Source organism: Thunnus thynnus, chromosome 19, assembly GCF_963924715.1.
Source record: "Thunnus thynnus chromosome 19, fThuThy2.1, whole genome shotgun sequence".
NCBI classification, from domain to species: domain Eukaryota; kingdom Metazoa; phylum Chordata; class Actinopteri; order Scombriformes; family Scombridae; genus Thunnus; species Thunnus thynnus.
In genome coordinates this window covers 23,908,672-23,920,530 of record NC_089535.1, presented here as the reverse complement: position 1 = coordinate 23,920,530, position 11,859 = coordinate 23,908,672, and the positions used below count along the sequence as shown (strand labels likewise).

The following is an 11,859-nucleotide window of genomic DNA, read 5'->3' as shown; positions in this document are numbered from 1 at the left end:
ATATTTACTTTTTTTGAAATTTCTATATGTAATATTGTTTATGTTGTTATACTGTGTAATATATGTTTGTTTTAACAAATTATGTTATCTGGGATTATTAACTTGCTCTATGTCCCACACAGGATTTAAACTGCAAAATATTGATGATAGGCCTTTTTCATAGCAGACATTTTGACTCATAACTGTAGGAAAAATGCAGGTATAACTAATAACATTAATGGCTCCATTCCAGTCAAGTGTCCCAGTGAGCCATGACAGTGTGACAGTGAACCAGCATACACAATACCAGGACCCTGAAACTGAAGCCGCTAAATAGGATATAGCTATCATTAATGTTATTGTTTACACCTGTACTTTTCCCTCTATGACACATCATCATGTCTTCTGTGACAAAGGCCTCCTCCCACTGATCTGTGTTATGCAAAGTACAATCTCTCAGTATCTTTACCCTTCCGCCTTTTGATTTGAGGATTCCTTCGGTTGAACACATATTTTCCAGAAATTATAGACCATTTAATCTATTTTGTGAGACTAAATATAAATGGTTGCCATGATATTCTGTTTTGGCATGTTCCCATTTCAGAAATACAAAGCTGACTGCACATGGACACCAAAACACATGTCAGATAATTTTATTGTTATACTGTACAGTACAACTTTGATTCTGCGCTGTAGGTTGAAATATTACATTTACTGATTGAGGTGCTACTATTAGCATCTGCATACTGCACCTGTAAACAGTTTACAAGTAGAAAAATACAAAACCAGACACCACTCATCAATATGTGAGGGAGAAACAATGAAAAAATAGCACAAAACAAGTGGGGCTTCATAAAGCTATAGTACCTTTTGGTGAAGAAGAACTTAACAGAATGAGGAACAATAAAGGCAGCGTGAAATGACTTCAGGGAACCAAGCTGCTGCTGCTGCTGCTGCTGCTGCAGCCTTCTTGGTGATGAGAGGAATTGCACATATTTTCTAAAACAATAAAAACAAATTTTAACAGGTCCAGGGTCCAGTGTCCTTTAAAAGCTACATTTGTATACATCAAGTGCACTTGGCACAGTCCACGGGAGACAAAACAGAAAGAGCTGCATGAGCACATCCTGATGTCCTCCATGACAAAAAAGAAATGTCCATCACAGGCTCCTGTAGGGGGGCGGTGGAGATCCAGATTGTTTAAGGCATGCATTCACAATAATGTAGAGCCAGAATATTGTAGTTAGGGTGACTGTCAGGGTTCTAATGGTAAAAGCAGTTTGTCGATGGAAATATCAGAGCTGATGTGAATACAAGTTCTGCAGAACAAGATTGTTTGTAAGAAGCCAAAACCAGCACTGTGATTTTTTTTTCTCAATTCACAGAATTAAAAATTAACTGGACTTGGTAAAATAATGGTAAAATAAGATAAAAACATCAATAGCAACACAAACATTAAGTACAGCACATCCTCAGTGGCATTAGACAGACATTCCCACAGACAATGAATATGTGCTGATGCTTTTACAACACAGTAGGGCTGGATGACATGGTTAAAATCATTATCATGATATAAATAAGGACATTGTCTTTTACCAATATATGATACGATATAATACATATATGTGAAATCATATATAAAATAACCAAATTGATGTTTAAAAACTTAGTTTTCAATTGCAATTTGCTCATACAACAAAAATTTGATTCATCTGAAAGTTTGATCACCCAGCCCTTGTAGACAAGCAAAGAAAAATGTTTCTTACAGACAATTTATAAGAGACCTTGAATCTAGAATTAATTGGAAATTGTTTTGTTTGACTGAAAACAGATTTGAGGTGAATTTAGCATCTGGTCCAAATAAACAGCAAGTAAAGCTGTACAGCTATATTTTACAGACACACACTCATACACACAAAATGTACAGTAGACACGCACACTCATAGAAACCCACGCACTCAAATGATCAAAAGTGCTGTGTTGCTGTGCACATGTGTGTTTATCATGTGCACCGACTGACATTTTAGAAGATTCTCATCTCATTAATGTAACAATAAAGAAAGTTAAGGCAACAAACAGGAGGAAAAAACAAAATACAATCTCATCCAGACTGACTGAAAAGATGTTGAAACAACATGAATCTCAATTTGTCGGTTCTGCTGAACAGACAGTCGCAAGAAAATAAGATTAAGTCTACACAGCCAATCTTAATTCGTGCACCACTGAATCAAGGAGTCAATTTAGCATTTCAGCTTGCATGGGTGATAATGTCGGGCTCCAGTTCTAAGTTGAGATAAAGTTTGTAACAGTACTGACCACTAGAGGGCAGAGAAAGACCGTGTCAGTACTGAAGTCTACACGTCCAGCTGCAGGAAAAATGAATCTCATCTGCAGATAAACTGTCTCCTGAATACAAAACTGGTGTCAAAGCAAAACCTCTCAGTTTTATGAGCCAACACAGGGTGGCGGTACAGAGGTGAAATATATATGCATAAATATATATATATATTTAATAGAATTTACTTTTTCAGAGTGTCAGTATAAGTGCTCTTCCATCTGTTGAATTTGATTTACTCATCATAAATGATTTTGCATAAAAACACACAAAATAGCGTAAATATTCCAATTGGTTAATTCATGTCAATTAAAACATAGAAATAAATAGAAAAGTTTTAAAATATGTCTATTTTCGTGTGAATGCATTCATTTGTATTTTGTGTTTACTGCTACTTGTGTCTCAAGTTACACAACTGAGAGGTTTCCTTTAGACACACTCTTGAAAGTAGAGCTGCAACGATTAGTCGATCAACAGAAAATGAATCAGCGACCATTTTAATAATCAATGAATAGTTTGTCGTTTAACAAAAAATGACAAAATTTTCTGGTTCTGGCTCCTTAAATGTGAATATTTTTTGGTTGCTTTAGTCCTCTATGATAGTAAGCTGAAAATATTTGGGTTGTGGACAAAACAAGACATTTTCGGTTTGCATCTTGGGCTTTAAAGAGCAATGATCGGAAAAGTTTCACAATTTTCTAACATTTCGATAGATGAATCGATGATGAAAATAATCTTTAGTTGCAGCCCTACTTTAAAGCCCCTTTGTGTAGGATTCAAAAAGTGTGGTGATTTTCAGTGGTATGTTGAATAAATACACGGAGGCAGACAGCAAGACATGCTGCTGTAGTACACAGTGCCTCATATTTCTTCCAAGACTTAAACCATCAGAATCATTTTAAAGATGCAGAAAAATCCTACACACAGGGGTTTTAACTAGTTTTACAGACAGACTAGGACCTGTGGCTGTAAGTTCTCCTCTTGATATCCAGCATGAAGACAACCCTGCCCCGCTGATGACGAGGACACACTGAGACACAAACAGACAGCGAAGGACCACGATGACAAGTGCACATTTGGAACGGCGCTACAAAAAAGGCCAAAGTTTGGTCTTGTCAAACACGACCCTCAGTAGACCGAAATCATTTTCAAGGCATCACAGATGCAACAATTCATTGAAAAAAAAAGGATTTTACCCTGCCCCAAGAAAGAATCAGGTCCAACCAATCACTGAATATTCTAAATGCTGTGTGATGATTCAAAATATTTCTTTTAGGCACAGTGATGTTCTCCCGTTCTGTCTGACACTACCTGTTGGGACATGAGGTGAAATTAAAATTCTTATATTCAATATAAGATATGATCCCTTTTCTACTCATAGAGGACAAATAAAAATCTCTGGGGTGTTTGGGTTGGAGTTGGAGTGTTGGGGTTTGAGTTATCTTCCACACTCTTTCACCCAGCGTCTCTCCGTCCTGATTTGTCCAGAGGCGAGTGCAGACAGGTGTGGGTGGGCTTGGCCATGATGCTTCATCACCTGCTTCTTCTCTACTGTCTACTGTTGAAACTGGAGTTGGCGCTACTGCAGCTTTCCTCATAAGTGGGCGGGGGCTCTGTAACACACAAAGGCAAAAAGTAAATACGGTAAAATCAGTAATACAGTTAAAGTCCTGCACCTTCTCCTAGCCTCTGTTCCACCAGTATCTGTAGGTCATTCTTTCATCAGTCTATCTGAAAATCTAAAGCATGTTCCTGTCATTTTTTGTCCATATTCTTGCATAAAAGAAGATCTACTGCTCTAAGTTGATTGTGATTTATAAAAAGGAAAATGCATGCAGATGTGCATTTGCACTGTTTTATAAATCTTATTTTCATTTTTTGGAGTACGCCATTTCTTGGTATGGATCCTATGCACTGTTTCATAAATGTGGCCTCAGGTCATTGGTCACTTGCATTCATTTGAATTTTAAAAGTAGTTGTCTTCCCTAACTAGCCTAGGGGGGCATCTAACAGCTCTCACCATAGCAAGGTGTTTAAAACGTTACAAAGAAACTGGAGCCCCAAAGTCTCAGTTTCACATCGTCCCTCAACAGAACTGTAATTTCAGCTGCTAGCCATTTTGGGGACATCATAAATAAATAAATGTTGTGCTTATGAAAGGTCAAAAAGCAATCTGAAACAATTTACAGATACCTGGTTGTTTTCATGGACATTTTGGCCAATTTTGGCATTTTCAGGACTTTTCCATGATTAGAAAATTGTATTACAGTGAGTGGGCACACATACAGGTTTTGTCTGTGTTAAAAGTGACATAACTTTGCATCCACAGCTCTGTGGTACTATTGTTTGATATGTGATTTGAGCAAGGTGACTGTAAGATTACTTCTGTGTTTGTCTTATTATGGTTTATCAATAGGAAGGACATACAACAAAATTATTACAAGAGTCCACTGCTGACAGAACATCAGCCAGGGTGTATCTGGTTTTAGAGAGAACTTGTTGCTTGATTTGACTCTGGTGAAAAAAAACAAAAAGGATATTCAAAGCATCAACTTTGATAAAGATGACAAACTCATATGAGTATTTAGTCAAAACCGATATCATCTACTGTATGTCCCTGCATGCATCTGTGTATGTGTTTGTGTGCAGGATTGTATTAAGATCTAACCGTGAGGGTAGTCCCAGCTGCTGTACTCTGGAGGGAGAATGAGAGAACAGGAAGTGGGGACAGGAGTGACGTTTCCCTCTGTAAAGAAAGGTATGGTAGCCCCGGTGGACACGCAGAACAGGGGAGCTGACGCGTCGGGCCGTCTGCGGCCGGGAGGCAGCGCTGCGCCGGGGGCGTGACTGAAGGCGCTCGGGGACATGGTGACCGGCTGACCTGAGGGATCCTGCTGAGAGTGACTCTTGGTGGGAATCTCCTCACTGGCCACACCACCTGCGCACAACCCCTCCCCTAGGTCCTCCTCCACCGGTGGGGCGCTGGGTGTCACCCCTGCCATGCTGGCCGCACCGCAGCAGTCCGGACTAGAGGCAATGGGCCTCGACGGAGACAAGTTGACAGCGATGTTCCCGATGTAGATGGGCAGAGTGACGACTGTGTCTGGAGATTTTAGTGATACCTGTAACACAAACATGGACTTATGAATAAAGCACAGGCCTCAATTAGATTTTACATTTATGCTGCAATATGATTATGGCTCATTACCATTGGTTTTTAGTTTTTATTAAAATATATACTATTTGTAAAACAGTTTACCAGTTTAAAGAAATTATTTAGCCTTTTTTTAAAAGTAAAAAATAAATCATAGCATAAGAAATTAGAGCACATTTATTTGTCTGTGTTTACATTTACACAATGCTGAACATCATTAGGTTATTCTACATTTACTTTTGTAAATGTGATTGGAAAGCTGACAAAAGGGAAAAAAAGCAAAGCTGCAAAAAAGTTGATCCAAAAGAGAAAACAGGAACAGCCTGAACCACCAAGTACATATTCACTATAATATTTCAATAATATCACTTTATGTCACAGTTCTCTACAGTGAGTTTATAATGAGTGAGGATCATCAAGAATTCACTGGTTCACAAAGAGGTATTTGTGTCCTTTAAGTGCACAAGTAAAAAAACAATACAACAAAATACCATGAACTGTGGAAGTCAGAGGATAAGTTCAATCATTTTGTCTACACTCATAAGTTGTGCCAGCTTATAAAGCTATAATATAGTGTTTGAAACAAACACACACACACACACACACACACACACTGACCTGAATGAAATAGTCGATATCTATGAGGCCACAGCAGGCCAGCGCTGACTGAGGAAGAGGAGGGACGATGATCTGCTCCCTCCACTCTGCGTGTTTTCCTGCTTTCACTCCAGCTCCCTCCACCTCCGCAATGGTCCGCAGGTCAAACACAGGCCGCTTGGTCTTATAGGTCACTTTCTGGTGTGCACAAAAAAAAAATCATATCCAGACATAAAAAGATGTGATAGTGTCTTCCAACCACTTCATCCACCTCTGGCTTATTGCAAGGAAAAACGTTCTTTTGAAACGGATCAAGGAAACCTCTATTACTGTTATCTTGGGGTATAGAGATTTTATGTGCACCCACATGAAAGGATTAGTTCTATGAATGGTTATGTTTGAAGCTCCCGAGTCCCAGCAGAGATTTATAATACATCTCTAAAAGGTCAATACCCTCTAAAATGGAAATTTCCAGGGGGCAGTTCACACTGGCTGTGCTCATACTGGTATTTGGGATTCAGCAAAGACTATGAAGATGCACGTCTGTGGGTTGAAGAGGTGGGATGATGTTTAGAAGTGTTGTGTTCCACATTTTATTTTATGATCTATTTTCTTTAGTCCTTTCAACTCAATGCATTTTTCTGTGCACCTGTTCTGTACTCAACACCTGCAAATCCAATAAAGACAAAATCATATTTCTAAAGATGACTTACTGTAGGAAATATGTTATCTTATTTAGAAAAAGAAAAGGTGATAAAAACCATAATTATATCCAATAATCCAGCAGCTACCTGTATGAGACTGGCCAGTACATATCCCGTGTCCTTCCCAGACTTGTTGTGGATCTCAGTGGCTAACTTGATCACCTGACCGGGGATGTATCCCCTGAGGTCACTGCGAGCTTTCAGCATCAGGGTCCCCGTCTTCACCAGGAGGTAGTTGAACTTCTTAGTGATCACAGCGTAACTCGAATGCTGCAGAGACAGAGTCACAGGATAATTGCTTGTTTGTGCTTTGCCTCATTAGCTGATAATCTTTTCCTGCTCAGTTCCAGAGTATCAGAGATCTCAGACAGTCATGACAGGAAGAGAGTGAACGGTAAATAGTGCAAGGGAGTAAAGAAAAAACGAATAAGATCCTCCTCCATGAAATCAAATAAGCCTAAACCGAGATAAAGGTTAATCAAATAAAGAGATGCATTACAGCTCTTCAAAAGACAAAATGGCAAGATTTTAGTTTGTAAGGAATAAAAATGAGCAGAGAAATTATGACAAAATAGACAGATCTGTGCATCAAACTTACGTCAATGTCAGGCACCTCATTGAGGTTGAGCAGGTTGAGTAGGTAGAAGGGCTTCTGGGATTTGTAGTCCTTGGAGAAGCGGGGTGTGTCAATGACTGCCCTCACACGGTAAACAATCTTCCCAAAGGGTCCCTCAAATGAAGTCGGGACAGAGACTGAGGGGGAGGGAAGGAGGCAGGAAGACAACACACACATCAGTTTGACACTGAGGACAGATGCTGACATTTCAGGTGGACTGATTTACATACTAACTGCTAAAGCCCATTCATTTAATAATTTCCACAATGAATGAACGGTCAATTAATGCATGTTCTTTTCCTAATAAATTAAGGATGTGATGCTAGCAAAAGCAATGTTATGTGAATTTCTTCTATATTAGTCCCTAGTTCCAGAGGTGTAAACTGTGTCCTTCTATCAGAGCTGTCAGAAGATGTAAGGAGCCATTCAGACCGATTCCTGCACCTCTTGTCTCATCCTTGTTTTTTGTGACTCGAGAAAAGGACAGTGAAGGAAACAGGGAGGGAAACGGCTGGAGGGCAGGAAATTTAAGAAGAGCGAGATAAAAATATCTTTTTGGGGAGAGAGCAGCCAGACAGACAAAAGCAGAGAGATGTTCAGAGCCAGAGGAGAGGAAAAAAAATACATTGGAATCTAAACGTTTTCTGATATTCTGACAAACAATCTGCACATAAATTCCCAAACAGGATGTAGAAAAAGGTGATTAATGTGTTGTCAAAATACAAACCGAGCCACTCTCTCACCCTCACTATTTTAATGTGTTCCTTTTGTTCCCTGATCCTCATTCAGATGGTAATGTCGGTGCAGCCTGCAGCTGCTGCAGGGACAAGTCTGCTGCTGCTGTCAATAAGAATTAACCAGGAGAAGAACGCTGTTGCCGCCTTGTAGCAGACAGCTTGGCAACAGACTGAAGCACTAGGCTGACTTTCCCTGGAGACACACCAGGCTGAGCTGCTCGTGGCTGCTGAAAATGGCAGGGGCATATCTTAATTTCAACAAGCAACCCCTAAAATTTCTTCTTCAGCATGGACTTGAGTATGTAAACACTTGTTGACTGCAGGTCAGAAGACATCTAGGTTAACAGTGGGCTAAAAAAGTGAACGTTACGCACACACATAGGAAATAAGTTGTGGGTAGAAATCCTGCTTGGAGGTAACAATATTTTTGATTTTAAAAAGGTCTGGCTGGTCAGGAGAGGCGTCACACATTTCACACATAGTCTGTCTGACGGTACACTGACTGGGTAGCAGCCAATTACGTTCCCCAAAACCCTCCTTCCAGCTCAGTATGGAGGTTTTGAAATTTATCACAGTTGACAGTAAAATTTCAGCAGAAGATCAGCAGTGAGATAGGAGGATATATGGAGATCTTCAGCTATGGAGTTAGCTGCTCACTGGTTATTCAGTTCATTTGTGCAGGGACTCATCTACAAAGTTATACAGTAACACTCTAATAGTAATTGTATGGCCTTTTCATCTATTTTGTTCTTACCTCCTCTCTTCCTGAACTTGTAACTCATGTCCCTTTGGAATGAGGCCATCCACCATATCATCTAACCTTATATATCCCTCTAAATGTCCTTGTACTGTGTTTATCTCAGCCTATACCTTCCACTCCTCTTTGAATTTTGTTCTTCCCCCAGTGAGAAATGAACAACACCTGGTGCCTTCACTTCAGATAAAAGGGCTGGGCTTGTTAAAAGAAATGCTCTGTTAGTCCTTTCAGGACAGCTTTGCTAAAAAAAAAAACTGATATCATGCAACCTTGATCTTCTAACATTCATAACACATTAATCATTTCTGCTTGCATTATAACTTTTTCTTTAAATAAACAAATGCAAAGAAAATTTCAAAGTAACAGCAAGATGGTACATATCTGAACTAGAAATACCACCTCGCGGTTGTATGCCTCTGTCAACTAGTCAAGTTGAAGATTACATCCATGTCTGTCCATACTCATAATATTTGTGGTGAAGACTTTGAAGTAATTTAATAAAAAGGTATTAAGTTTGACCTTTGACCACCAGATTCTAATCTGTTCATCCCCGAGTCCAAGTGGATGTTTGTGCCAGACATGATGAAATTCCCTTTATGCGTTCCTGAGATATCACGTTCATGAGAATGAGACGTACATGAGGTCAGTGACCTTGACCTTTGACCACCAAAATCTTATCAGTTCATCTTTGAATCCAAGTGGATGTTTGTGCCAAATTTGAAGAAATTCCCTCAAGGCATTCCTAAGATATCGCATTCATCAGAGAATGGGAAGGACGTGAGGTCACAGTGACTTTGACCTTTGACCATTAAAATCTTTTGTGTGACACTTCATCATAATTAGCATATGAATTCTTGAGATATGCCCAAAAGCGTGTTTTTTTGAGGTCAAAGTGACCTTGACCTTTGACCACCGCAATCTAATCATTTCATCCTTGAGTCCAAGTGGACATTTGTGCCAAATTTGAAGAAATTCACTCAAGGTGTTCCCGAAATATCACGTTCACAAGAATGGGATGGACTAACGGACAGACAACTCGACAAACATGATGCCTCCAGCCACGGCTGGTGTCGGAGGGAGGCATAAAAATTTAATTATGTACAAATAAAATAAAAATGTGGACTTGTCATCAGAAATGTATTTGTGTGCTCTGTTATTGACAATTTTCTCCAAAGCACTAACTTGTACTATTTGGTGTCAGGTGGTAAAGCCTTGAAACTGACTTTGACTTACAAAACAAACTGACACCATCAAAGATACACAGATACCAAACTAGTTGCTAATACTCTTTGTGGACTGTTGTGGCTTATTCTTAAATTATGTATTTATGTTATGTTAGTTTTGGCTAGGTGTACCTGGTAAATTGGTGACGAGGTGTATGTTATTGATGTGAAGGCTTCTATGCAGCTTTTGTCAAGAAACACTTTCTTCAGTACGTATGACTTACAGAAAACACTGCAGCTTGCATATTTCATCAAAGTCTCTTACTACTTTCTTCTTCTTCTTTCTCCCTTAAAAACAACATTGAACTGTTGTTGCCAACGCTATCACACAAACAAGCTTTAAGATCTCTGGCAGACCTGATGTTCTCTAGCACTGAATGTATGTTTTCATATCTGAACGGAGGATAAAAAAAAAGGTGATAAAAAACAAATTATCACCATCACCTCTTTAAATCCTGTGTTAAAACTCAGGTTGGCTCATTTTGCCTTTAAACTTACTAAAAACCTGCTTTGCTTCAGCTCTTTTAAGCACACAAAAGAGCATGACAGTCTGTTTTAAGTGCCAGCAGGAGGCAGTAGGAGACACCTTATTCTCCAATGATCCACTTATCTCTAGCTGATTGTTAACATGCCCTGTGCTGTTGCTCTCAAGTCAGAGAGCCCGCAAGGAGGGGAGGGCGAAGCATGGGGGCATGAAGACCAATTAAACAGTGACTGCACAACAGGAGAGGGAACTAAAAATAACCCCAAAGCCTCCCTGTGCTCCAGCCCACGCCTGAGAGAGTATAAGATACCAGACAGACACTGCATGGTGTGTGCCCTCACAGGTGCCAAGTGTGTTCAGCTGATCGTTGTGTTATTTGCATAGTCATGGTTTAGTAATTTTTTGCCAGCCTTCAGAAAAAAATGTACTTTTTTTTGTGATTGAAGAATGTGCTTGTGTCACGTGGAGTAAAGACTTTATGATGCTGATGCTGAGGCTTCACATTAGCATGCTCCTCCTATACCTTTTAAACATTAACTACGTTATGAGCCTTCACATACCATCGGCATCACAGATCTCTGCGCGTCTGCTTTGTGTCAGACACAAAGGGTGTAAATATTTTGTCAGTGCACATGCTGAGGAAAGTCCCAGGTTATCAGAGTTTATCGCACCTGCACACTCCTTACACTGACGTCATCTGGACTTCTGATAAAGCAGGTCCATAAGAAAACAATTATGGATACTGAGAGTGTGCCCTTCACATAGAGGAATGTGGTGAAACAGGTCACTGAGGTTAATCCCACACTCCACTCACCTGGAATGACAAACTGGAAAGGGAAATTGTGTTCGCCAGCTGCCAGAGTTCCTGTAAAAGAGGAGGGTTTATCAGTTACACATCAGACAGAAAGAAAAGAAAAAAATGCAAATTCTGCTACAGTGATAATTCTCAGGGTTTGTGTTTATTCTAGCTTCACATATTCCTTAGTAAACAGTTGTCCAGGTGATGCCGTGACTGTGGGGCTCATCTGCTTTACCAGTGGGAGTTACTGAGACAACAAGCCTTTGTTGTTCAAAGACAGCTGAGCTAAGATGTCTTTTATAGTTAACGGAACTTGCAACTGAAACTAATCAGCCAGTGTCAGAGGAAGTGATTAACTGTTGGGTCTGTAATAGCCTACATGTGTAGCTGCCAAAGTTGGAGCATTTCTCAGCAACGTTAATCAATGATTTACAAGCACAGCGGGACCAGCAGTGATCGACCCAAGACTCTGAG

At 39.8% G+C, this 11,859-nt stretch overlaps 1 protein-coding gene and 1 long non-coding RNA gene across 2 annotated transcripts in view; one reads left to right on the top strand and one right to left on the bottom strand.

The window, feature by feature from the left end:
• Positions 1 to 616: 616 nt before the first annotated feature.
• arrdc1b (arrestin domain containing 1b) overlaps positions 617 to 11,859 on the bottom strand; it is a 41,514-nt gene continuing 30,271 nt past the window's right edge. The window contains exons 3-8 of the mRNA XM_067574017.1: positions 11,401 to 11,451; positions 7,368 to 7,522; positions 6,857 to 7,039; positions 6,087 to 6,263; positions 4,983 to 5,436; positions 617 to 3,927 (exon numbers count right to left, since the gene is read on the bottom strand). Of these exons, the coding sequence (XP_067430118.1) occupies positions 3,863 to 3,927; positions 4,983 to 5,436; positions 6,087 to 6,263; positions 6,857 to 7,039; positions 7,368 to 7,522; positions 11,401 to 11,451 (1,085 nt within the window). The 3' untranslated portion in view covers positions 617 to 3,862. The remainder of the gene's footprint in view (positions 3,928 to 4,982; positions 5,437 to 6,086; positions 6,264 to 6,856; positions 7,040 to 7,367; positions 7,523 to 11,400; positions 11,452 to 11,859) is intronic.
• Positions 7,517 to 9,115, top strand: LOC137170563 (uncharacterized). Its single transcript, XR_010924627.1, has 2 exons — positions 7,517 to 7,597; positions 8,175 to 9,115. It is a non-coding gene; the product is annotated as an uncharacterized lncRNA (long non-coding RNA).